The following is a 26,727-nucleotide window of genomic DNA, read 5'->3' as shown; positions in this document are numbered from 1 at the left end:
GCTGGGTTTCGAAGCTCAGCGTCGGGCCTTCGGCCCGCCGCTTCGCTTATTAAAACACTTGGAGGGTTGGTTTTGCTTTGGGGCGTAAGCGGGAAGTTGGAGCTTAAACACGACCCAATAGTAAAAGTGTCTTGACAAGCTCACGTCGGGCCTACGGCCTTCGGCCTTCGGCCCGCCGTTTCGCTTGTCTAAGACACTTTTCCTATTGGGTCGTGTTTAAGCTCCAACTTCCCCCTCTCGTGTGACGCTTCGGGCCTTCGGCCCTACGCGGAGCTCGGCCTTCGGCCTTCGCGAGCCTCGACGCTCCGCCGTCGGGCCTTCGGCCCGCCGGCTTCGCTTATCAAGACAGTTGACTTTGTAGAACGCTTGCAGGAACTGCATTCACGCAGCTCGGCCTTCGGCCTCGCGTTTTGGGAGTCGGGGTGGAGGCTCCGGGCCTTCGGCCCTCCGCCGGGGTCGGCCTTCGGCCTCCCGGCCTGGAGCTCGCCCTTCGGGCTCGCTTAACACACTTTTTGTATAGGATTTTGCTTTGTTCGTCATTCCCGCAGCTCGGCCTTCGGCCTCGCCCAAAATTACTGGGGGTGGGGCACGCTTGGACATTCGGGGTGAAGCTCCGGGCCTGACGGCCCTCCGCCGGGTCGGCCTTCGGCCTCCCAGCCTGAAGCTCGCCCTTCGGGCTCGCTTAACCTACTTGGAAATTTGAATTTGGCCCGTATCCGCCGCCATTTTGGATTTTTCCAAAAAAATTTTTTCACATGGTAATCTTGGGCCCGCAAGCTTGCCGCGTGCCAAATCTCAGCGCGCTCGGACCAACTTGAAAAAATTAAAAAAAAAAAGTCAACCATTTTGAAAAATTTTAAATGCAGTTTGTTTTGTCTCGGGGCCCTCTATGACATTTGGTCGAGCACCCCCCACCCATCTCGCACCGTTTAAAAGTTTCCATACAAAATTAAAATGCTCATTATTTCCGCCATCTTGGATTTTTTCCAAAAATTTTTTTATTCGTAGGTATCTAGAGGCCTTTATCTCTCGCCATGCCAAATCTCAGCGCGCTCGGACCAACTTGAAAAAATTAAAAAAAAAAAGTCGGCCATTTTGAATTTTTTTTAATGCAGTTTGTTTTGCCTCGAGGCCCTCTATGACATTTGGTCGAGCACCCCCCACCTATCTGGCACCGTTTAAAAGTTGCCATACAAAACAAAAGTGGCCAGTTTTCCAACAATTAGAGCATTTTTCCAAAAATTTTTGTTTCGTAGGAATCTAGGGGACTCCGAGATTCCGTGACCAAAATTTCAGCGCGCTAGGACAAACTTGAAAAAATTTAAAAAAAAAAGTCGGCCATTTTGAAAAAAAAATGGTTGCTTCAAAAACTGCCAGGGTCCCTCTATGACATTTGGTCGAGCACCCCCCACCTACCTCCCACCGTTTGGCCGGGCCGTTCAACATTTTTATGACGAAAGACGGTAGACCAAAAGTCGGATTTTTCTGGAGGTCACCAGACCGCCCTCTATACGACCGTACCAAACTCGAATACCCCACGAACCTCCTTCTGGGAGAACAATCATGTCAATTAATCATCGGGTTGCGGCTTTATATAATATAGACTAGTTTTGTGCGTTGTGCGCGGGGCCCGAGGGCCCCGCGGTCTTCTTGTTGTTGTTTTGTTGTTGGTGCTGTTGTTGGTGCTGTTGTTTGTGCTGTTGTTGTTGTTGGTGCTGTTGTTTGTGCTGTTGTAATTGTGTAGTAGTTTGTTTTCCAGAGGGAAAAGGAAATGAAGTTGTACTTTTGCTTGAAAGAAAAGGTCCGCATGCGAGCACTTCATTCCCGCAGCTCGGCCTTCGGCCTCGCGTGCTTGGGAAATCGTAAGGGACGCTCCGGGCCTTCGGCCCTACGCGGAGCTCGGCCTTCGGCCTTCGCTGGGTTTCGAAGCTCAGCGTCGGGCCTTCGGCCCGCCGCTTCGCTTATTAAAACACTTGGAGGGTTGGTTTTGCTTCGGGGCGTAAGCGGGAAGTTGGAGCTTAAACACGACCCAATAGTAAAAGTGTCTTGACAAGCTCACGTCGGGCCTACGGCCTTCGGCCTTCGGCCCGCCGTTTCGCTTGTCTAAGACACTTTTCCTATTGGGTCGTGTTTAAGCTCCAACTTCCCCCTCTCGTGTGACGCTTCGGGCCTTCGGCCCTACGCGGAGCTCGGCCTTCGGCCTTCGCGAGCCTCGACGCTCCGCCGTCGGGCCTTCGGCCCGCCGGCTCCGCTTATCAAGACAGTTGACTTTGTAGAACGCTTGGAGGCACCGCATTCACGCAGCTCGGCCTTCGGCCTCGCGTTTTGGGAGTCGGGGTGGAGGCTCCGGGCCTAACGGCCCGTCGCGGGGTCGGCCTTCGGCCTCCCGGCCCGAAGCTCGCCCTTCGGGCTCGCTTAACACAGTTTTTGTATAGAATTTCGCTTTGTTCGTCATTCCCGCGGCGAGGCCTTCGGCCTCGCCCAAAATTACTGGGGGTAGGGCACGCTTGGACATTCGGGGTGAAGCTCCGGGCCTGACGGCCCGTCGCGGGGTCGGCCTGCGGCCTCCCAGCCTGAAGCTCGCCCTTCGGGCTCGCTTAAAGTACTTGGAAAATTGGTTTTGCCCGTGTCAGCCGCCATTTTGAATTTTTCAAAAAAATTTTTTTGACATGGTAATCTTGGGCCCCCTAGCTCGCAGCATGCCAAATCTCAGCGCGATCGGACCAACTTGAAAAAAAAAAAAAAAAAAAGTCGGCCATTTTGAAAATTTTTAAATGCAGTTTTATTTCTCTCGAGGCCCTCTATGACATTTGGTCGAGCACCCCCCACCTATCACGCACCGTTTAAAAGTTGCCATACAAAATAAAAGTGGCCATTTTTTCCGCCATCTTGGATTTTTTTGAAAATTTTTTTTACCAATCGAATCCAGGGGACCCCGAGATTCCGTGACCAAAATTTCAGCGCGCTGGGACAAACTTGAAAAAACGTCAAAAAAAAAAGTCGGCCATTTTGAAAAAAAAATGGCGGCGTCAAAAACTGCCAGGGTCCCTCTATGACATTTGGTCGAGCACCACCCCTCTACCTCTTACCGTTTGGCCGGGCCGTCAAACATTTTTTTCGTTTTCCACCTCTCCAGAATATCCATATTTTTCTGGACCTACATTTTCGGCCCTCTATACGAATCACTTTTTTTTTTCAACCCATGTGCTACAGTTTCCAAATAAAACATCTATATTAGAAATGTATCGGGTTGTAGCTATATATAATATTAACTAGATTTTGCCCTGTGCGCGGGGCCCGAGGGCCCCGCGGTACGCGTGTTGTTTGCTGTTGTTGATGTGTTGTTGTTGGTAATGTTGTTGTTGCTGTTGTAATTGTGTAGTAGTTTGTTTTCCAAAGGGAAAATTAAATGAATTTCTACTTTTGCTAAGACGAAAAGATCCGCGTGAGAGCACTTCATTCCCGCAGCTCGGCCTTCGGCCTCGCGTGCTTGGGAAATCGAAAGGGACGCTCCGGGCCTTCGGCCCTACGCGGAGCTCGGCCTTCGGCCTTCGCCGGGTTTCGAAGCTCAGCGTCGGGCCTTCGGCCCGCCGCTTCGCTTATTAAAACACTTGGAGGGTTGGTTTTGCTTTGGGGCGTAAGCGGGAAGTTGGAGCTTAAACACGACCCAATAGTAAAAGTGTCTTGACAAGCTCACGTCGGGCCTACGGCCTTCGGCCTTCGGCCCGTCGTTTCGCTTGTCTAAGACACTTTTCCTATTGGGTCGTGTTTAAGCTCCAACTTCCCCCTCTCGTGTGACGCTTCGGGCCTTCGGCCCTACGCGGAGCTCGGCCTTCGGCCTTCGCGAGCCTCGACGCTCCGCCGTCGGGCCTTCGGCCCGCCGGCTTCGCTTATCAAGACAGTTAACTTCGTAGAACGCTTGCAGGAACTGCATTCACGCAGCTCGGCCTTCGGCCTCGCGTTTTGGGAGTCGGGGTGGAGGCTCCGGGCCTTCGGCCCTCCGCCGGGGTCGGCCTTCGGCCTCCCGGCCTGAAGCTCGCCCTTCGGGCTCGCTTAACACACTTTTTGTATAGGATTTTGCTTTGTTCGTCATTCCCGCAGCTCGGCCTTCGGCCTCGCCCAAAATTACTGGGGGTGGCGCACGCTTGGACATTCGGGGTCAAGCTCCGGGCCTGACGGCCCTCCGCGAGGTCGGCCTTCGGCCTCCCAGCCTGAAGCTCGCCCTTCGGGCTCGCTTAACCTACTTGGAAATTTGAATTTGGCCAGTGTCCGCCGCCATTTTAGATTTTTCCAAAAATTTTTTTTCACATGGTAATCTTGGGCCCCCAAGCTCGCCGCATGCCAAATCTCAGCGCGCTCGGACCAACTTGAAAAAATTAAAAAAAAAAAGTCGGCCATTTTGAAAAATTTTAAATGCAGTTTATTTTGTCTCGGGGCCCTCTATGACATTTGGTCAAGCACCCCCCACCCATCTCGCACCGTTTAAAAGTTGCCATACAAAATTAAAATGCCCATTATTTCCGCCATCTTGGATTTTTTCCAAAAAAATTTTTTTTCATAGGAATCTAGAGCCCACTATCTTCCGCCATGCTAAATATCAGCGCGCTCGGATCAACTTGAAAAATTAAAAAAAAAAAAGTCGGCCATTTTGAATTTTTTTTAATGCAGTTTTATTTTTCTCGAGGCCCTCTATGACATTTGGTCGAGCACCCCCCACATATCTCGCACCGTTTAAAAGTTGCCATACAAAACAAAAGTGGCCAGTTTTCCAACAATTAGAGCATTTTTCCAAAAATTTTTTTTTCGTAGGAATCTAGGGGACTCCGAGATTCCGTGACCAAAATTTCAGCGCGCTAGGACAAACTTGAAAAAATTAAAAAAAAAAAGTCGGCCATTTTGAAAAAAAAATGGTGGCTTCAAAAACTGCCAGGGTCCCTCTATGACATTTGGTCGAGCACCCCCCACCTACCTCCCACCGTTTAGCCGGGCCGTTCAACATTTTTGTGACGAAAGACGGTAGACCAAAAGTCGGATTTTTCTGGAGGTCACCAGACCACTCTCTATACGATCGTACCAAACTCGAATACCCCACGAACCTCCTTCTGGGAGAACAATCATGTCAATTAATCATCGGGTTGCGGCTTTATATAATATAGATTTATAGAGCAACGAAATCCCTCTCGTTAGTATGCCATACTATCATTATTAATTAATCCGGGCGCCTGGCAGCTGTTTAGGGGTGGGTGTGGGAGTGGATGGGCAACAAAGTGGACATATACTACACTATGCGTAAAGCTATTGTCTTCTTCTCTGTCGTATCGCTCTTGACAGAGCGGTCGTGGTCACGTTGAGGCGTCCGCATCGGTAGTAGAGGCGGACACAGCTCTTCGCACGATCTCCCGCCATCTCTCCCTGTTGGCAGACTGTCTGGCACAGTCAGATACGCGATTTCCCACTGCGGATTTTATTTGGTCAGTCCAGCGCATAGGTGATCTGCCGCGCGATCTGGTTCCCTCTACTCTTCCTTGTACGACCAGTCGCTCTATGGAGTCGTTATCTCGCCTATTATAAAGCTTATATTATAAAGCTATTGTGAGTCAGGTGAAATTTGCTCGTAATCTTCCTGCAGGCGCACAAGTAATTGTGTTTTTTCATCACCTGGCACTACTTTTCCCCCAAATAGAACGCCTGGCATTGTTATATTTGAATTAAATACATAATTAGCTATTATATTACACCAAACTAGAGCTCTATAAATTGCACACTTTCAATTGATTTTTCTCAAAAATGGACGGCAAAGTCGACTTTGCCATCTAAAAAATAGGTCGCGAAGCGCGGAGTTTATGGTCAGTCAAAAATTAAAAAGTTAAAAACATTGCAGTCTCGATTTTAGGACTGCAATGTTGCATACAAATTCCATTATTTGTCGAGTTCCAAACTTTTTAAAAGTTGAAATGGCCATATCAAATGAAGGCACAGGCCCATTAAACAGCCAAACAGATGATTAGTACCGCGACTATTTATCTGTCTCAAATAGGTTGGCGTATTTTCGGCAGAAAAATACACTTCTATGTTTTTTATTAAAAAAAATAAAAAGGCGGCAAGGGCTTTGTTCTGTGAAAATATATGCGTAAGAATGTTGCTTTTGTAAAATATTTCTATGATATTTATATTTCTTGCACCATTTTTGAGAAAAGCACTATATATGACTCGGCTGGAAGGCTACTTGCTGGCTTCGGATTCAATTAAACGGACTCCCAAGGTCGTCCGTTTAGAACGAATCCTCAGCCTGCAAGTAGCTACTTCCGAGCCTCGACAATAATGTACTATTACAACCCCTTTGTTGTCCATCCATTCCCGCACCCACCGCTGAACAGCTGCCAGGCGCCCGAATTAATAAATAATGATAGTATGGTACACTAACTAGAGGGATTTCGTTGCTCTATAAATTGCATACCTATTTCCGTGGCTAGCTCTCCGGCTATATATTGTAACATTTACCTACGTTGTTGACTTAGGTCAAATTGGTCAATTTGGGCCGTGTTGCATAATAAACTACAACATTTATTACAAGCGGAATTCCTTTTCTAATAAGTGGAATTAGAAAAATAGTTTCGCTTGTAATATTAGTTGTAGTTTATTATGCAACACGACCTTGGTCATAAAAAATAACAGTCAGTCCCAAAGCCCAAAAGTATCGATGTTCATACCATTTTTGAGTTTGTGTTTTTTTACAGATTTCGACGAGAAATTGAAACTAGCACATGTACTTTACGAATTTAAAAGAAGCGAATCAGCGAAGTGCCAGAAACTCGTATACTACGATGTTCTGAACAGTGACGAACACGCCCGTGTGTATACTCGGATATTCTTTGACCAGATACATTCGCTCGTAGCCGATGAATCATTACGTTTCCAGGACACCCATTTTTCTATTACACCCATTGTGAGTATGTAGTTCATTGATAAATATTAAGATAAAAAAAGTCAAGGCTAATATTTATACACTCTACCGTCTATTCTGCAGAACGTGCATGTTAAAGAATACTTTCACACTTAATTTTTAGGGTTCCGTACCTCAAAAGAAAAAAAACGGAACCCTTATAGGATCACTCGTGCGTCTGTCTGTCTGTCCGTCTGTCACAGCCGATTTTCTCCGGGACTACTGGACTAATTAAGTTGAAATTTGGTACATATATGTAAGTTTGTGACCCAAATACGGACATGTAACGTAAACAAATGAATTTTAAACGTGGGGGCCACTTTTGGGGGGTAAAATATGAGAAAATTAAAAAATAAAGTTTTTCTAACTATATCATGTTACATACCTATCAAATGAAAGAGCTTATTGTAAGGATCACAAATATATATTTTTTTATAATTTTCGAATAAACAGTTTAGAAGTAATTCAAGAGAATAGGCAAAAAATGACCATTCCCCCCCCTTTATCTCCGAAACTACTGGGTCTAAAATAAAAAAAAAAATACATCAAATAGGTCTATACCTATAGATGACAGGAAAACCTATTAGAAATGTACAGTCAAGCGTGAGTCGGACTTAATTACTTAGTTTTTGATCCGACCCCTACGGATTTTTTAAAGAGATTTCACTCACGTTTCACATAAAAAAATACATTTTTAAAAATTGTGTAATGTACGGAAGCCTTGGAACGCGAGTCCGACTCGCACTTGGCCGGTTTTTTTTGGATAATTTCGCTCGAGTCGTGTTTGCTTCGGTAGGTCAGTTGGTTAGAGCGATCAGACCAGAGTGCCGAAATATCACGAGTTCGATTTTTGCCCTATTTGATGCATTTTCCTTAAAAACATATAAAATAATTTTAATTAGGCACTGAATAATTATTTCAGGAAGGTAAACTATGGCCAAATAACTCGACAGAACTGACGATAACTTTCAACCCTCAAGAAATAGGAGAGTTTAAAGCCGTGGTTTATTTGGACATAGACGGCATACTGGACCGCATGCCGCTTACTATGGTCGGGACGTCTCTGCCTCCGGATATTGTTCTCAATTTGGAAACCTTGGACATGGATCGTGTTTATATAAATAAGAAGTACAATTTCGAAGTACTTGCGATAAATAAAGGCAAGTTTTGTCAGGTCGTTTTGGAAATGCTTACTTTTTTATGAAATTTTTAAAAGATGTTCCTGCGGATGTACCATAAGTACCTGGTGCCTATGGTGCCTCTAGTATCAAAAAAAATCAAATGGACGAGGTACAATAGGCAATCGACATAGGAAGTAACAAAATTGATAAGTAGATAGGTACTATATGTCTGGAAGACCGAGCTTTGCTCTTAAAACATATAAAAACTGAAAAAAGCGCGTATTCCTAGAGATGAGACCTAGATCGATTTTTCGCCCCCGAAAATCCCCATATAGCAAAATCGAAATCGTTAGAGCCGTTTCTGAGATCCCCGAAACATATAAATAATATAAGGTATAAGATTTACTACCTAGTAATAATTTTATTATTTATGACAAATATGTTAATTTATTACATAATCTACCTAGTCAGTGGCGGCGCGTCTATAAAAGCTGATTCCCACCGGCTTGCCTGTTTTTGGACGTTTGAGCAGAGTTGTAAAGGAAATATGTAAGCCAAATTAGCCCCGGCTTGCCTGTGGATATGATTGACGCACTGCCACTGCTACCTACATAATTTTATAATTATGACACATCACATTTTATATTACATCTTTATAGATGTTTCTTTATTACAAACTGACCGGCGATTTAGGGAAAAACCCATTGGGTGCAGATATAATAGGTATTAACCCCTCGTATGCGGCCTGTCAAATATAATCATTGAAAAAGTGACCTTGACATTTAAAACAATAGCTTTAAATTCACACGCACGGATCCGTGTCTAAGCACACGAGGGGTTAAGTACTGATATTAATTGTTTTATATTTATCGTGCTGCTGTATTACACGGATGTTTATTGGCAACGCTTGACCCAGGTCACATAAACGGTGTGGTAGTATACCAGGACACGCCGACACTGTTCGGCAGCCGCATTACGTGCTCGCCCGCCCTGCGCTGCCTGCGTCCCGGCGAGCGCGCCATCTTTGTCGTCTCCTTCACCAACTCCAACCAGGGACCGTACTTTGAGGAAGTCAACTTCCTCATACGTGACACTGAGGTGGTGTTGAAATTATATTTGAAGTGAGTATTTATTACTTATACACCTAAATTGCTTTAACACGTTCACCGTTCACCCTAGAGCATTTAATAACTGGAGTGGCCATTAAGAGCTTAGAGGGCAGAGGGGCTGCCGAAAAACTTGCACAATTGTGCAAACTTTTGTCTGGGTCTGGACTGACATTGCTATTTGTACGTCACGTACCTACTAATCATGTAGAAATAGCAATACACAATTGACGTTACCTCCCCCGCCAATATCGGCAGACTGTTTCGTAAAGAAAATGACAGCGATGACATCTCCAGTTACTAAATGCGCTAAGCCGTTCACATACAAAATTTTATGACGTAGTCACACGACCAAGTGTGCTTCCATCTTCAAGTTGGAAACCCATAGTGGAAGCACGGACTCTTGGAAAAAACTTCATGTGGAGTACATTGGGGGCAATCGGACAGCGTTAAGTAACATTTTTATATGCTAACTTGGAAAATATATATATGTACATATATAGGTACGAATATCACGATTATTAATATCAAGGTTCGTTGCGTCTTCCATTTCTGAAAATTTTTGGCTGTGGCGGCGTCAATTATTTCATGTCATGATACTCTTTGGCGTGAGGCACGCCTGTCGTGACATACGCCACTCGTATTAACATTGATGACACGCCTGCGTGCCATCCGCACCGAAACGGTTAAGGTTATTTACTAAAATTAGCCTTTTAATTTCAGGGGAGAAGTGATATACCCTTCGGTAAGGTTTAGTATACCAAGTTTGGACTTTGGGACTGTCAGCCTTGGTAAAACAATTTGCATACTTACCATTATTTTTATTTAATTGCCAAATAACTTTATACTTTATTTCTTCGACTGTTCTATTTTCTTATAGGAGTACCGAAAACCTTAGAATTTGATGTTATTAATGACTCAGTTGTGAATGTGAGTGCATCGGTAAAAATTTCATCTGATGGTCCGGAAGTGAGCAGTATCATGTTGGTCGACTACGCTTTGGCGAAAATGCCAAAGCCGGAAATTCCACAATGGCCGAAAGAGTTTGACATACAACCAGAAAAAATTAATTTGGGGCCTGAATCCAGATTATCCCTGAGAGTTCGTATAGCTGGTTTTGTTTTTATTACTTAAAATAAACTAGATCCCCACGTCGCAGGCTAAGCCTGGGGATCACTGTGCTTCACCTATGTAACATCCAAGCTATGATATAAATATGTTGTGAATTTTGAATTTGAATCTTTTATTTTATTTGTACCCGCAGGTTACGTTAACTCCAAATTTGATACGAGCAAATCAGACATCTCTCGAATTGGAGCTAGAGAAATCGGACAGCCCTCCAATTATTTTACCAGTGACTTTCGACGCGAGGGTTCCCGAGATCACTCCCGCTCCAGAGATAAACCAGCGAGCATGTTTCTTAGATTTTCCTTATCAATATGAAATACAAATTCAAGCGAATGAGATAAAAGGATACTACACTCTTATAGAACAGGAAGTAAGTATTAATATCTGGCGAAACAAAACTAAGTAACACATTTTGTCATTGACAAATACATATATTTTCAGGAAGAGACGACGTTACAGGTTATAGTCGGTAATAAAGAAGGATTTATAGAGCCTAATGGTATTATTACCTTTCCAGTTACTTTAAGAACATGCGCTCTTGGTGTTCAAGAGTATGTGATCAGGTGAGATTTCTTTGAGTATAGATTTGATTGATTTGCCGTTATTGGAACAATACTGCTGCGTAGCATATTTTCGAGATGATCGCGAACATACAAACATACAGACAGACGCGGCGGGACTTTGTTTTATAAGGTTATTTATACACAATGTATGGTGGGGTTGTCGCTCTTTCACATGGGTCTACAAAAAAGTCCGCCATGGTGTATGTCTATCTTTTTGTATTTTGCATGGTGTATGTTGTGTTGTATGAGGATAACTTACTATGTATAATACCCATTCTTAACTTCTAGATAAAGATCACATAATATGTGACATCTGCAAAGCTATATACATGGATACAGCATCAATAATTATCAAATTAAATACGTTAGTTATATTAAGCATTTCATACAGATTACAATGGTCCCATACACGATACAATTTAAATTAATAACTCAGAAGTAATCGTAAATTAAAGTTCCATTTCGAGCCATATAACTTGTATGAAATGTTACAAACGCTATCCTTCGTTAGTTCCAATTTTCACCACCGCATGCGGTGCGATCGCTTTACTTAATTTGCCTCCACCATGCACTTCGCACGTAGCCAATACGTCAAATTGATAATATTAATATTTCTGAACAAGCTTTCCGGTAAACATAATTTATGGGAATCCAAAATCATGCTTCCAGGATACGTCTGTTCGGAATGTCACAGCCCGTGGACATATGCCACGTGACAGAATGCGGAATCCGACCGATCGTCACGTGCACTCCTCTGGCTCTGCACTGGGGCCAGGTGAAGGTGCTCGGCAGAACGAGGAAGACTTTAACTTTGAATAATGATTCGCCAGTCGTCGTGCATTTCAGAGCCTCGGTGGTAGGGAATGCAAATCGGTTATTTTTTGTATGGAAATAATCGGTTATTAACCGAAACCGCGGTTATTTCCATACAAAAAATAACCGATTTGAATTCCCTACTCGGTGGTATATAGCCATGTTCATTGAATAGAAGACTTCTCACTAATAACTAAAATAAACCACCAGTTTAACCCTTTACTCGTACCATGCTCTATATATCTATTGTCAGTCTTACTCGTCGCAATAGAACACATGTCTGAAGTGCCGTATGTAGGAAATATATATCCCTTAGCCTGGTAAAGCGTTAAGTACCTACCTAATGGTTACCTTGATGACGAATGATAAAATCTTGTTTTAACCTCTGACGAAAAAAGAAGGGTGATAATAGCTTATAAAAAAAGTTAGTGTTTTACTGTGTGTGGCATCGCAGCTCCCCTACTGATGAAATAACGATTTAAGTGCTGTTTTTTAGCTTCCGTCAATATACTGTGTACAGGGCAGAGAAATAACAAGGCAACGCTGTAATGAAAAAAAGGTTCTGAAAACCTATTCTGGTTTAATTATTGCAACATTGTTATTATATGTACAATAATTTCTCGTAATCTAAATACTAGTATTTCCGTCTGCTCATCTGATGTAAATTGATCATAATAAATCACGTATAGGTAATACAATTTTACGATGACAACGTGAACGATACCTGCCAACGCTATCTTTAGGGCAATTTATTTAATTTATTAAACGTGGCATCACTCCCTGGCATAATATGAATTGCAGTTAAACCGCGACGGCAGATGGCAGATCCAGCCCACCGAGGGACATATAGACCCCGAGAGCGACACAGAATTATATCTAACGCTTTATCTGGTCGATGCTGAGACGTACGTCAACAAGGCTGTGATTCAGTTAGAAAGAGTTAAGGACATTGTAAGTTTTTAACCGATTCGTTGCGTGTTCTATTTTCGAAAACTTTTGGCTGTGGCGCGGAACAATCATTTCAGGTGTGTCATCAGCCCCGAATCGGTTAATACATCCATGAGATCGGTCACATTAAAATATGACATCAAATATTCTCATGAAATCATCAAATATCTATCTTTGATCCTAATCAGTTAGCTCGTTTTTATCTTATTTTTGCATTGCATGACTTGCATGTTGCACGCCAAATTTCAGCTCAATATATCCAATAGCAACAAGTGGTCGAAAAAAGTTTACAAATCTTCAGGGTATCAGACAAATAACATAAATTAATTGTTACATACGTATTTAGGCCAAGCAATAAGAAGTTATAGAGGGAAATGCTAGGAACACAATTTTTGACTACGTAACCTTGTTTGGACTAGTTAGGAGGTGAACATATCAAAAGTCCCCGGCCGTAGCCCCGGTGCTGGGGGGTAGAGGGGGGAAAGAAGGTCTCATTTTTCGGTTTTTCACTTATATCTTGGAAATTTTGCGCCTTAGCGACATGACTACTAAGACAAACCAAAAGCTGATAAACTTTGTTACAAGTTTTATTCAGTCAAGTTTTTCGATATCTTGAATAGTTTTTGAGATATCCGCTCTTGAAAGTTTATTTAGGGCTTTCAATTTTATCTTGATATCTACATTAGTGACGCTACTAGACCGTGTTTGGTATTTTCGTATAAATCGGGGGTGCTGAATTCAGTTTTGGTATCAATTGACACCATTCCTAAGAAAAAACATATAAACTTTAAACAAATACCTTTTTTTTAAATTCCTCTTCACGCTTAAACCGCTCAACCGATTTAATTGAAATTTGGTATACAGATATTTCGAGTCCCAAGACAGGACATAAGATACTTTTTATCTCAATAATCATCCTTTAAAGTTGTGAAATGGAGTATGGGGGGAATTCAACTTCGTCGACGAAACTGAATTCTTGAGGTTAATACTGCTCAAGGTAAGGTTTGAAGTCATGTTTGGTATCACTTTCATCTAAATCACAGATGTATTCCGTCCTAAATTTCATCTAAACCGGTTCAGGGGTTATTGACTCCCCATACAAACTTCCACCCCACTTTTCACACCCTCAAAAGATCCTTTTGGTTATAGAAACTATCCTATGTCGTGTGTCGAGATTTAAACTATTTCTATACCAAATTTCAACGAAATTGGTTTAGTGGTTTAAGCGTGAAGAGGGATTTAAAAAAATATTTATTTTTAAATTTTGGTTTTACTTCGGAATGGTGTCAATGTGATACCATAAATGAATTCAGCACCCCCGATTTATACGAAAATGATACCAAACATGGCCTAACAGCTTCACTGACGTAGATATCAAGATAAAATTAAAATCCCTAAATAAACTTTCAAGAGCGGGTATCTCAAAAACTATTCATGATATCGAAAAACTTGACAGGGTAAAACTTGTAACTAATTTTATCAGCTTTCGGTTTGTCTTAGTAGCCATGTCGCTAAGACGCAAAGTTTCCAAGATATCAATGAAAAACCGAAAAATTCGACCTTCTTACCCCCCTCTACCCCCCAGCAGCGGGGCTACAGCCGGGGACTTTTGATATGTTCACCTCATAACTAGTCCAAACAAAGTTACGGAGTCAAAAATTGTGTTCCTAGCATTTCCCTCTACAACGTTTTTTGAGCATTAATTTCTTGACCTAATTGTAAAAGTTGGGAATTTCAGATAGATAATTAATACTGATGGACACTTATTTCAGTTTATCCCCATGTCAGCAACCGGAGTGGGAACAAGCATTTTAGTTGGTGACCTAAGAGATCGAGTACTTCTTGGGCGACATTTTACGAATTTTCCACTCGATTTTAAGGTAGACATGGAAAATAAAGGAACGCGCATGCATTCTTTAGAATGGAGCGAACATTACAAAGCACCCAAGACGCAACCACGAACTCCGTACGTTCATAAATAAATAATCACTTGTAATATGTAAAATAATTCTACTTTTTTGTTTTTCTGTTAGCAATCCCTTTTTTCAGTGGATTCTTTAATCTGGAACCTCGAGTTTTCAAAATGGCTGCTGGAGAAAAAATGGAATTGACAATAACAGGCGTTTCTCGTAAAGTAACGACTGTTAAGGAAATATGGTACTTAGTAGGAAGCGTGGAGGGCGTAAATAAAAAGGAACTTTTATTGGAGTGTGAAATTATTGCCGAATTTGTGGATCCAAAAATAGAGGTGTCTTCGTCACTCTTAGAGTTACGATATGATTTTGGACCATACAGCGAGTACTATAAATTAACTGGTAATTTTTAATTGTTAATGATAATATTTTAATGAATTTTCTATTATATTATTCTTTTCTGTTATCACGTGCGTGCGTGCGTGCGTGCGTGCGTGCGTGCGTGTTATTTTTTACGTAAAACCGGCCATATCCGACTTGCGTTATAAGGGTTCCGTACATTACACAATTTTTTTACAATGTATTTTTTAGGGTTCCGTACCCAAGGGTAAAATAAAAACGGGACCCTATTACCACAGAATAAATAATAGTACAAAGTACAGAAGACTCACTCTCTAACAAAACGCGTCTGTTACGTTCAGCACAGATATGGCCGCTAGGTGGCGACAGCGCCACGCGCGGCTTATGGCAAACCCCAAAATTGGGGCCGAACGGATGTACTTTTAGCTACCTGTAGCAAAGCGACGAAATCGCGGAGTGAGACACGCCTGCTATTACTAAGACTCCGCTGTCCGTCCGTCTGTCTGTCTGTCACCAGGGTGTATCTCGTGCACCGTGATAGCTAGCCACTTGAAATTTTCATAACTTCTAAACTGATTTTCCTAAAATTATAAAAAATAATTGAGAGTACACAATTAGCTCTTTCATTTGATATGTAGCACGACATAGTGGCCCCCATGTTTGAAATTCATTTGTTTACGTTGAATGTTCGTCTTTGGGTCACAAACTTATATGTGTGTACCAAATTTCCACTTACCTTAATTGGTCCAGTAGTTTCGAAGAAAATAAGCTGTGACAGACAGACAGACAAACACGTATGGTTGGATACCTTATCTACGAGTAGATTTGACCTAAGCGACAAGCGTGGCATATACGTTATAATTTTAATATACTTGTATATTCTATTCTATGTAAATTATTTTATTTATTCTCTACGATTTTTGACTCTCAAAAAGTGTTTTGTAAGAATCATTTTTAATAAAAATATTATGATTATGATGATTATGGACAGACAGACAGGCGCACGAGTGATATTATAAGGGTTTCGTTTTTTCCTTTTGAGGTACGGAACCCTAAAAATTATATTAATATGTATATTTATTCATTGCAGACATAGTAACAATTAAAAATGTGTCTAAATTACCTTTGGATATGGATATAAATGTTAAACCTCCATTTGCAATTATCAAAAAGAAGAGTACGTATAAGGTTGCGCAGGAGGAGGAAGACATGTGTGCCTGCATCTGTTACCGAGAGAGCGATTTAGATGTAGCGAATATCCTCAAATTTGGAGCACAACAATCAAAAATATTCATAGACTATTTAACAACAAAACCGGTAGAGCCATTAAGAAAGGGCCCGCTAAACTTCTTTCAAGATATAAATAAAATTAAAATGGCATTTAATTTAACCCAAAATGTTGACGAGCGTCTAGAAGATCAAGAAGTTATGAAGTTACAGATTTTGTTTGATACTACAAAACACATGAATTTGAAATCTAGAATCTATAGTGATATCATGAGAATTCAATTCAAAGGGCATAAAAATAAGGTAAAATACTTGTTTTAGGTATATTTTATTTTTATATTTATTAATTTTTTTTAAGTACGTTTCGGAGACTATTAATGCATACCATACGTGCGTTCTTTATCATTTACATTTACATGTTTCGGACGTACCTACTTATTGATAAAAACTTTTTATAAAATAAGGAAAACAGACTTCAAAAAGGATGAAATAAAATATTATCCTTTTTTAAGTCTATGCGTTACCAACTGATATGTTTGAAGTCGGTGCCAAGCCAAATTTCGAAGCATACCATGATTTTGGTGCGTTTCGATAAGGATGTGGGTACGTTTGATTGCCTTACACGACGACAATGAACGTACTTTATGTAGGTACAGTCGACGTTAAAAATATGTTTACACTTTTCGCCTATGTACCTTATATACGAGTATGTACCTGTATTCTAGATGCCAACATACACGGTGTAACATGAGGAAACCGAATAATTTTAACCACGCATTTCTGAGGTCAAAAGAAGGAAAATATGTAATATGAGTTTAGGTCAATTTCGCCAAAAATAAATAATTTTTTTGTTTTATTTTTTCATTTTTTTTAATTTGTACATAAAAAATAAATGTTATTGGTCAACTTGTTACTTAAAATTTATTTATACTTTTTTTTTCGTAAAACCTTTTTGCAAAGTGTTACTTGTCACTTTTTGACATCTATTAATAAGGATATTTGGACTACGTCCCATAGCAGCAACATTACCATCAAAAAGGCCTTTTATATTATGTAACAACAAAAACTTGTTTATTTTTAAATCAATATTATCTCTGAAACTAGGCGTTTTAAAAAAAAAAAGTTTATAGGAAATTTTTGTCTCTAAATATGATCAGGAATACGCTGTTAAAATTATTCGGTTTACTCATGTTACACCGTGTATAACTCATCAATTATTTTTTTAGGATAATGTCCGAATAATTGGAACAATAAATTTTCCCAATATATTAGTTACCTCGCCACGGGTAGACTTTCAATGTGTTGTAAATAGTAGCATCGAGAGCAAAATAATACAAGTCCAAAACCTTACACCGCTGCTAGTTTGCTTCAGATTTAAATGGAAAAAGTGTGTCATTACTACTAATGTCATGGTAAGATAAAAATCATTCTCTTCACATAAACATTTTTCAACTACAATGAAAAACTTACTAAGTAGTTATCTATTACAAATTCGAAGCACCTACCTAGCTAGAGTTAGACCAAGCTTAGTTGGCAGCGATTTTGACAGCACAGACTGCGCAAGTGTTTTTTCAAACGTCAAACTTCTATTATGAAATGATAACTGTACAGTACTGGGTTTACCTCTGTAAATCATGCGACTAGATTTTGCCCTGTGCGCGGGGCCCGAGGGCCCCGCGGTACGCGTGTTGTTTGCTGTTGGTGCTGTTGTTGATGTGTTGTTGTTGGTAATGTTGCTGTTGCTGTTGCTGTTGTAATTGTGTAGTAGCTTGTTTTCCAAAGGGAAAAACAAATAAACTTGTACTTTTGCTAGGACAAAAAGATCCGCGTGCGAGCACTTCATTCCTGCAGCTCGGCCTTCGGCCTCACGTGCTTGGGAAATCGAATGGGACGCTCCGGGCCTTCGGCCCTACGCGCCATCTTGGGTTTAATCCAAAAAAAATTTTTTGCATAGGAATCTAGAGGCCTTCTATATCTTGCCATGCCAAATCTCAGCGCGCTCGGACTATCTTGAAAAAATAAATAAAAGTCGGCCATTTTGAATTTTTTTTAATGCAGTTTGTTTTGTCTCGGGGCCCTCTATGACATTTGGTCGAGCACCCCCCACTTATCTAGCACCGTTTAAAAGTTGCCATACAAAATAAAAGTGGCCAGTTTTCCAGCAATTGTAGCATTAAAAAAAAATAGGAATCTATAGCCTACCTATATCCTATATAAATAGGATCATTTTGAAAATTGACCGCCATTTTGAATCCGCCATTTTGAAAAAAAAAATGGCGGCGCCGGAAACTGCCAGGGTCCCTCTATGACATTTGGTCGAGCACCCCCCCACTAAGTCTAACCGTTTAGCCGAGCCGTTCAACATTTTTGTGACCAAAGACGGTGGCCTTACACGGCATAGTCAATGGGCTAGTCCAATTGTAGTGGCACAGAAATCTGACAAAAAATACGTGTTTGTGTTGATTATAAAGTGACACAAAATCAAGTACTGGACAGTGAACACATTTTTACTGATTTGTCTGCATGGGGGTAGTGTTTTCTGAGTTATGGACTTATTTAATTAAAGTGTCAAAAGGGACTCTACGTGTTGGTTTCGGCTTCACGCACGCCTCCCAAAGGTACGGAACACCATTTTTCCGTGATAGGAAAGACTTTAAAAATGTTTGTTTTTTTCAAGAGCAGCCTGAAATACCTGAAGAGCAGATACCGTGTAAAAGCGATACCACTTCATCATATTATTATGAGACAGATACGGGGTCTACAAAACCAGGAGGTTCGTAATCGTTGTTTTAAACTGTACCTGTAGTATTTTGCACGACCCTAATAATCCAAATTTTCTTTATAGATAAACTTAAAGAGATTATGAGTGCCGGATATCGCGCTCCATTACACCCTCCAAATAGTCCAAATGAGACATTGGAAAAAATCGACCAAAAGTCATCTGCTTTAACATCAAACCTTCAGCCCAGCGAGGCAAGTGCCGTTATCCCTGTACCCGGACAGGTGAATATAACTAGTACCAAAATAATTCGAAAAATCGCTCCAATGATACCTTTTCCATACAACACGGAATTTCCTTGGATTTGGAAACTCCGTAAATTGAATCATGGCAATAAAATAAACACAAACCGATTGCTAAGAGTAACGCCATTTAAAGGACTCATGAAACCCAATGATTGTCAAAATATTCACATCACATTTATACCAAGTCGGAATGTAAATGTTAAAGCTGTACTGGAATGCGAAGTGTTAGGAGGACCATCGGAGTTTATCAGTGTCACAGGCCAAGCTTCAGACTTAAAATACAATATCAATAGTCAAAAGTTGAATTTCAAAATCCGATCTTTCCATGACAATCAAACTGAGTTATTGATTTTAACTAATACTGCACGATTGAGTTTTGAATATAAGACGTATTTGAATGAACCAAAGTACGAGACTGAGCTCAACGGTACAATACTAGATTTGTTGCCTTCAGAAAGCACGTTACAGTCCCAGGAGAAGAAAGAGATAAACGTTGTGGTTCGGCCTGGTGTGCTAGGTTACTTTCACAGCGTGTTTTTGTTGGAGGTAGGGCATCTACCACACATCCCCATTGAAGTGTTTGGCTGGGGGGTGATTCCTCAGGTGTATCTTTCATTACCGAGGCCAGACATTGTGAATGTAAGTACTAAATCTAGTTTATAGTTGTAAATATTGTTGTAGAATTGAACATTTGAACAGCTATACTACTTACATAACAATTTCTTCACTCAGGTAAGTACCTATAAGGAAAATTTAATAAATACTTTGTTAACGACAATACATTTTTTGTAGTTAAATTAGTTCATTATACTCGTAGTTATGCAAGCACGTCAGCGTCGATAAATCGGTAGCAAATTACATATGTTTCAGCTACAACCTGAAACAGGTTATTTGGCCATCCCAACTTTGACTGAGGAATACTTAGGTGCTGTACGCGAAATATTCCGTCGCACCATCATCACTAAAGATCACGTAAATACACCTATGACGGACGACTGTTTTAACGATCCTGATTTGCAACAGGATTGGCACATTTGCTCGGATTGGGTAAGCCAATTAATATTATGAAGAGTGCGACAATGTTTTTTAATTATAAATAATCATATTATGGGCAAGGTACTACTTATCTTGGTTTCAGGATGGTTATCCTTCGAATATGGATATTGACTTAGCAGTTGAGAGAATGCTGGTGATCGAGCACATTAAATTGCGCCCAGAAATATTAGTGGCATATTCCACAAAAACAAAGATAGGTCCTATTCCTGGATTTATAACAACACCGTACGTCGTCGATTTCGGAGTTGTTATTACGGGTAGTACGGTTAGTAACATTTTAACCTGGGTACGATAACTATGTAGGTGATACCCAGAGAATTCTATGAGAATAAATTACGTAGGTATACGATACGACTATAAATTTTGAAAATTATATAATATTCAGCGAGAAAATCGTATTTTTAGGGTTCCGTAACTCAATAGGAAAAACCGGAACCCTTATAGGATCACTCGTACGTCTGTCTGTCTGTCTGTCACAGCCAATTTGCTCCGAAACTACCGGACTAATTAAGTTGAAATATGGTACACATATGTAAGTCTGTGACCCAAAGTCGGATATGTAACGTCAATAAATGAATTTTAAACATGGGCTACTTTTGGGGGGTAAACGATAAAAATAAAATACAAAGTTTTGCAAACTATAGAGTGTTACATATCAAACCAAAGAGCTCATTGTGAGAATCTCAAATATATTTTTTTATAAATTTATGATAAGTTTAGAAGTTATTCAAAAAAATAGACACAAAATTACCATTCCCCCCCCCCTCTATCTCCGAAACTACTGGGTCTAAAATTCTGAAAAAAAATACACAAAATAGTCCTTTACCTAAAGATGACAGGAAAACCTATTAGAAATCTAGGGTCAAGCGTAAGTCGGATTTAAGAAAAAAAATGCTGTTAGGTTTTTTTAGGGACACAGCCTCAATGGTTTAATTGAAACGTGATGTAGACAGCTATTGCGAAGGCTCTAGGCCGATATCCGCATAAGGCCGAAGCGTCCCGAAGAGGCGTGCCATTGGCTTCAAGCGTGAGTCTGACTGAAGAAAAAAAATGCGACTATAGGCTGTACTTATGGCACACAGCCGCAATGGTACTTGTAGTACTGATTGCTTAGGTTAATATTGTTACGTGTTTTAAAAAGCACTATACAGGGTGGCCAAAAAATAAACTAAGTGTATTCCCGTTGCCAACGTGCATCCCCGAAATCGCGAAGAAAAATTTGCCTGTTTTATACATTTTGGCTGGTCCGTTTTCTAATACATTTTTTTGTCGCGATTTCGGGGTTGGTCCCATAGTAAAAGTAGCTCAGTATAACCCCAAAACCTCCCTGGCTACGGGAATGCACTTATTATTTGGCCACCCTGTAGGTATTATCTCTCTTCGGCCTTCGCTTTTAAAACACTTGCGGAAGTTGTAGGAAGCGCGACCCGTCGGACGCTACGAGTTTTCAGCTCTACGCGGAGCTCGGTCTTCACGTCTTCAGTCTTCGCATTTGGACACTTGTACCTACTATTATTCGGCATTTAATCTTCATATCCAAGCTACTTTGCATAGTTGCAGAGTAGCTTGGATAACAAAATTACATTGATATTTTTGACTCCTGCATAGAAGTCAGAAACGTCACAATGTCGTGTTATACAATTACGGTCATAGAGTATAGTAAGTATTACATGTGTGGAAGTTACTTTTTAAAATGATCTGTTAAATAAAATACATAATCTCTATTTGTAAAAAAAATATTAGCGGGAGTCAAATACTTACTTTTGGCACTTTGTTTTAGGTATATGATACTAGTGATGTCGACTATAATAAGTAATAGTGTACTATGTAGGTACTAATATAGTATATTATATATCCACTAGGTTCAATGCGTAGTAGAAGTAATCAACTACGGCCCAATAGACACGAAGCTGCATTTAGCCAAACCGGTAAACTTGCCAAGTTGGCTGGGTTTGAAGTTGTGCGGCAAGCTGAACCCGGGCGATAGTGGCAAAATGGAAGTCACTTTCTCACCCACCTTACAATATTTCGATGAATTGGAACAAGATGTTGAAATTACTTTTAAATTAGAGGTGAATTAAATCAAGCACATACACTTGAGTCACGTATAAACCCGCCGCCAAAAAGGCTAAAGGCCTGTGCACACCGGCTGCGTGTGCGTGACGTGCACGTGCGCGTGCGGCGTTGTAGTATACAGATCCTTATGAGAGACGGCACACCGCTTGCGTGACGTGTGCGTGTGCGGCTCCAACATTTTAGCTCACGCACACGCGCACGTCACGCACACGCAAGCCGGTGTGGCTCGGCCTTAAGGCTAAGGTTCATAGCATGTGACTCATAACTAAATTATTAGTTTATTTACAATTGAAAGAAAGAAAACACATTTATTTATTTATACAATTGTCTAGTTAATTAAAATGTATAAGTTCAAGTTTCCTTTATTTCCATAAATTCAATTTCATAAATCGTCCGTTTGTTCCCCTAAAAACTCTGGAATTTAGTGTAGGTCCTTAGTTAGTAGTAAGACCTTTTTAAAATGCAAGCTAACCTATTTCTTCATAGGTACTTTATGGAATCACAATTCCCATTAAAATGAAAGCACTTTGTGCTGTCCCTTACTTGGCAGCAAACGTCGAGGCCATAGACTTTGGGTCAGTAAGATGTGGTGACAAAATAATTAACACAATATCTTTAAAGAATGTGTAAGTTGTGACCAGCAAATATACTCATCTATACACACATCTAGTATTTAAAAACAATTACATATTTACTTACTGTTATTATATTGTGTGATAGGGGCAAACCAACATGTATCTGGTACGTCACATTGAAACTTAAAGTTCAAGGACATAATCCTATGACGGTGCTGCATAATTCTGGAAAATTTGGTCCCGATGAGGGTGGATGGCTCAGTATAGCTTTTAAACCAGTCACGGAAGTAAGTTTTTATTAATTTGACATTGGTTTTCGATTAGATACATAGTATTTACACCTGCTTTAATTTAAATATATAGTTCAGCTCCTAACCCTAACTAATTTTAAAATAATGATCCCATTCGAAAGAAAATATGAAACTTGGCCTGTAGTACGTAGCTTATACAGGTCCGTACAGGCACTTTATGCTAAGAACCCGAAGTATTAACTTCAAGAATTATCTCAACAGATGGTATATGAAGGCATGTTATTATTTCGGTTCCACATGAATCCCAGGAAAATGGCAATACCAGTAAGAGGGGTGGGCATAATACCCCAAGTCCATGTCATCGGCGGCAAGGTTGCGTTTCCTCCAACGCTGCCGTGGGCAGCAACTACTGACAACTACTTCGGCTTGACTAACCCCTGCCCGTTTCCTATAGAACTTATATTCGCACATAGTGATCAGTGAGTATGATTACTAGAGATGCCACGAATATTCGGTAACTATTCGGTATACGGCCTATTCGGCCACTTTGATGAATATTCGGTATTCGGCCGAATAGTAGTCAACATTCGGCCGAATACCGAATATCTGTTGCACCTACCGAAAAAGAAAAATTTCACAAAAAATAACCAAAAACTAGGTATATTTAATATTTAAAATGTTTTCTTGGAAAGTGGTTAAATACGAAGGCACGTTTTTGAGCATTAGCTGATTCCAAAATATTTTATTTTTATCATGGGTCTGATTTGACTGACGCTAATTACATTCATTAATTCCGTTCAACATAAAAATATATCTTAGCAAACGTTGTGCTTTTTTGGCGAACAGTTTTCATAATAATTGTGACTCAAAATGTGCGCATGTCATGCCGAATATTCGGTATTCGGCCGAGATGGGAGGCCGAATATTCGGTATTCGGCCAAATCCAATATTCGGGGCATCTCTAATAATTACCTATAATTGCCAAGCAATCGTGACATGAGAAAATCCATGAGTTTGCTTTATTATGGTTAAAGTATCCGAGTTTATGTACCTAGTACCTACATAACATAATATACATATACAGGTGAATATGAATATACAGGGCGTCCTAAGACTATGGGGCATCAAGGGGAAAAGTACCTTAAATATCGTAAATAGGATATTTTACTGAAATAAGACATTATTTTAATTTAAAAAAACCATTTAAACTGCATTCAAAGATTTTTAAATAATTATATGGTTGAACGGGGAAGCGAACCAGCTACACGAGAAAAGAAATTACCCTGTGGCTTTATCATTCCGATCGAAAGGCTTCATCATAAGGATTATTTCTTGCTAAATAACATAGTGTCCGAAATAAAAGGAAGACCATGAATTTTAACATTTTTAATTCAAAATTAACCAATTTAATTTATCAAATGCTCAAAATGAGTCCCATTCTGTTGAATACAATGTCGCACTCTTTTCATTATTTCGCTAAATTTCACATCAAATGTTAAAATTCATGGTTTTCCTTTTATTTCTGACGCTATGTTATTTAGCAAAAAATAATCCTTATGATGAAGTCTATCGATCGGTATGATAAAGCTTCAGGGTTTTTTTTTTCTCGTGTAGCGGGTTCGTTTCCCGGTTCAACCATGTAATTATTTAAAATTCTATGAATACAGTTTAAATTGTTTTTAAATTAAAATAATGTCTTCTTTCAGCAAAATATCCTATCTACGATATTTAAGGTACTTTCCCCCATAGTCTTGTGACACCCTATATAATTATGTCACGCTACGTCTTACGTAGGCAAACAACGCGCCGCGCCGCGCCGCCTGACATTCGCGTGCAAATCGCGCCGCACCGCGTTCGCAACGAGATCGCTTACGTAGGACACTTCTATGGGCATCAAAGGATTGATTTCGCCGCGCCGCGCCGCGCCGCGTTCGCGCGTTGTTCGCCTACGTAAGACGTAGCGTCACACTCGTCCCATAATAAAAGTTGCTCAGTATACTAACATTCGGGAAAATTGCATAAAATGTAGGTAGGTACATACATTGTAATATTTGGTTTATTTTTGAACAAGGTCTCTTTTTCTTATCCAGAATCTGGACTATGGAGGAAGAAATGTATCAATTGTTATATAGATACTATAACAAACCGGAAGAAATGCTTGTTCCTGTAATAACGCCAGGCGCTGGCATGCACTTCGAAATACTTGATTTCTATCAACAGTTTAAAGAACGCGTTAGAAGGTATGAGTTTTCATTCATATAATAAATAACTCTTGTACTGTGTTATTAAACCTTTAATACCTATTGTGAATATTAATGATCTTTTAATGTATTTAGTCAAATGGAGGCGGAAGCAATTGCTAGAGGAAAAGCAGCAATTGCTGCGACTAAGTATGTAATATGTAATTAATACTAGTTTTCCTCATTTTAATAACTTTACATAATTAATATTAATTTATGTACGTTTAACCCAGGAAGCCCCCTAAAACGCCAAAAACAGGAAAACAAAATATGTCGCCCAAACAGGCCGCAGATATTGTCCAAAAAAAATTTAGATCTGAAGCCGAAATTGTGGCAGGTACTTACATTACAAAATCTTACATCACTGTCACATTTCTAATTTGTATATTACACCACTTGAAACCATATTAAAATATTTTTTCACCACACCAGCTCGGAAAGTCTTACTTTGCACTTCAAAAACTGATAGCAAAGTTGCATTTTATTCACATGTGAGGCAAAGTAATCAAATGCAAATTTTGAGTTGTTTTCTTATGTTTGCTGGTAGAATTGACTTTTAAATTATGATTTTGGATAATACATATTTAATAACATTCATTTGGATTTGATTAGGTTCGATTTTGTTTGATATTTTACATTTAATATTTGCTTCGGGTTGGTGTGGTGAAAATTTTTGTGTTTCACTCGGGGGCAAATTTTGTTTAATCCTCGTGCTTTGAAACCCTCGTAACGCTCAAGATTCCATTTTTCGAATCACTCGCTACGCTCGTGGTTCAATTTTCGAATCTTTCGCTTGCTCGGGTATCAATATTAGCACGAGCGGTTAAACGACAACTTTGCCCCGTTGTAAAACAAATAACTATTACCCTTGCTATGTTTAAGTTCAGTAGTCCATTGTTAAAGTGTTATTAAGGTGGTTCGATTTTCATACAAAATTCAATCAAAGCTCATTAAGTAACTACACACTATTAGTACATAAATATTTCCGCATTTATCTTCCTTCGAATATTCGTTTGCGCGAAATTAACAGGAAAACAATGTTTCATACAGAAATCATGCAAAAATCATAGTTAAATTTTCATCAATTTTACGTATGTGTGTGTCACAAATGTCGTGTACAGATACATTTGCGACGTTGCCATACCATTTCCGACGTTGCCGGGCTGACCACGGCGCGAATTTGGAGTGCCGTCATGTTTAGTGCAATTTTGTTGACACTGACGTTTGACAGGTACTTAATTGACCTAAGCGAGAATAAGTACCCGAAGTTCGTCAGCTTAGCTAAGAACTATCATGGCGTGTTATGCAAACAGTCGCTTTTTGCTTACAAACGGAAGATTCCCGGTTCGATCCCCAGTCAATTGTATGCTGGAACATAACTTT

The 26,727-nt window shown here is 40.1% G+C and overlaps 1 protein-coding gene across 1 annotated transcript in view; it reads left to right on the top strand.

Moving 5' to 3' along the window:
• Positions 1-26,727, top strand: part of LOC134663620 (hydrocephalus-inducing protein homolog) — a 124,363-nt gene that overhangs the window by 17,153 nt on the left and 80,483 nt on the right. Inside the window, exons 7-30 of the mRNA XM_063520038.1 lie at positions 6,738-6,946; positions 7,866-8,103; positions 8,981-9,185; positions 9,894-9,961; positions 10,051-10,271; positions 10,435-10,668; positions 10,740-10,861; positions 11,531-11,717; positions 12,476-12,625; positions 14,395-14,588; positions 14,672-14,937; positions 15,986-16,425; positions 17,349-17,534; positions 18,805-18,895; positions 18,968-19,785; positions 20,017-20,193; positions 20,285-20,467; positions 22,065-22,274; positions 22,765-22,904; positions 22,999-23,140; positions 23,366-23,583; positions 25,195-25,344; positions 25,441-25,494; positions 25,578-25,681. Of these exons, the coding sequence (XP_063376108.1) occupies positions 6,738-6,946; positions 7,866-8,103; positions 8,981-9,185; positions 9,894-9,961; positions 10,051-10,271; positions 10,435-10,668; positions 10,740-10,861; positions 11,531-11,717; positions 12,476-12,625; positions 14,395-14,588; positions 14,672-14,937; positions 15,986-16,425; positions 17,349-17,534; positions 18,805-18,895; positions 18,968-19,785; positions 20,017-20,193; positions 20,285-20,467; positions 22,065-22,274; positions 22,765-22,904; positions 22,999-23,140; positions 23,366-23,583; positions 25,195-25,344; positions 25,441-25,494; positions 25,578-25,681 (5,007 nt within the window). The remainder of the gene's footprint in view (positions 1-6,737; positions 6,947-7,865; positions 8,104-8,980; positions 9,186-9,893; positions 9,962-10,050; positions 10,272-10,434; positions 10,669-10,739; positions 10,862-11,530; positions 11,718-12,475; positions 12,626-14,394; positions 14,589-14,671; positions 14,938-15,985; positions 16,426-17,348; positions 17,535-18,804; positions 18,896-18,967; positions 19,786-20,016; positions 20,194-20,284; positions 20,468-22,064; positions 22,275-22,764; positions 22,905-22,998; positions 23,141-23,365; positions 23,584-25,194; positions 25,345-25,440; positions 25,495-25,577; positions 25,682-26,727) is intronic.

Source organism: Cydia fagiglandana, chromosome 4 (assembly GCF_963556715.1).
Source record: "Cydia fagiglandana chromosome 4, ilCydFagi1.1, whole genome shotgun sequence".
Classification (NCBI taxonomy): Eukaryota; Metazoa; Arthropoda; class Insecta; order Lepidoptera; family Tortricidae; genus Cydia; species Cydia fagiglandana.
This window is presented reverse-complemented; position numbering and strand designations above follow the sequence as displayed.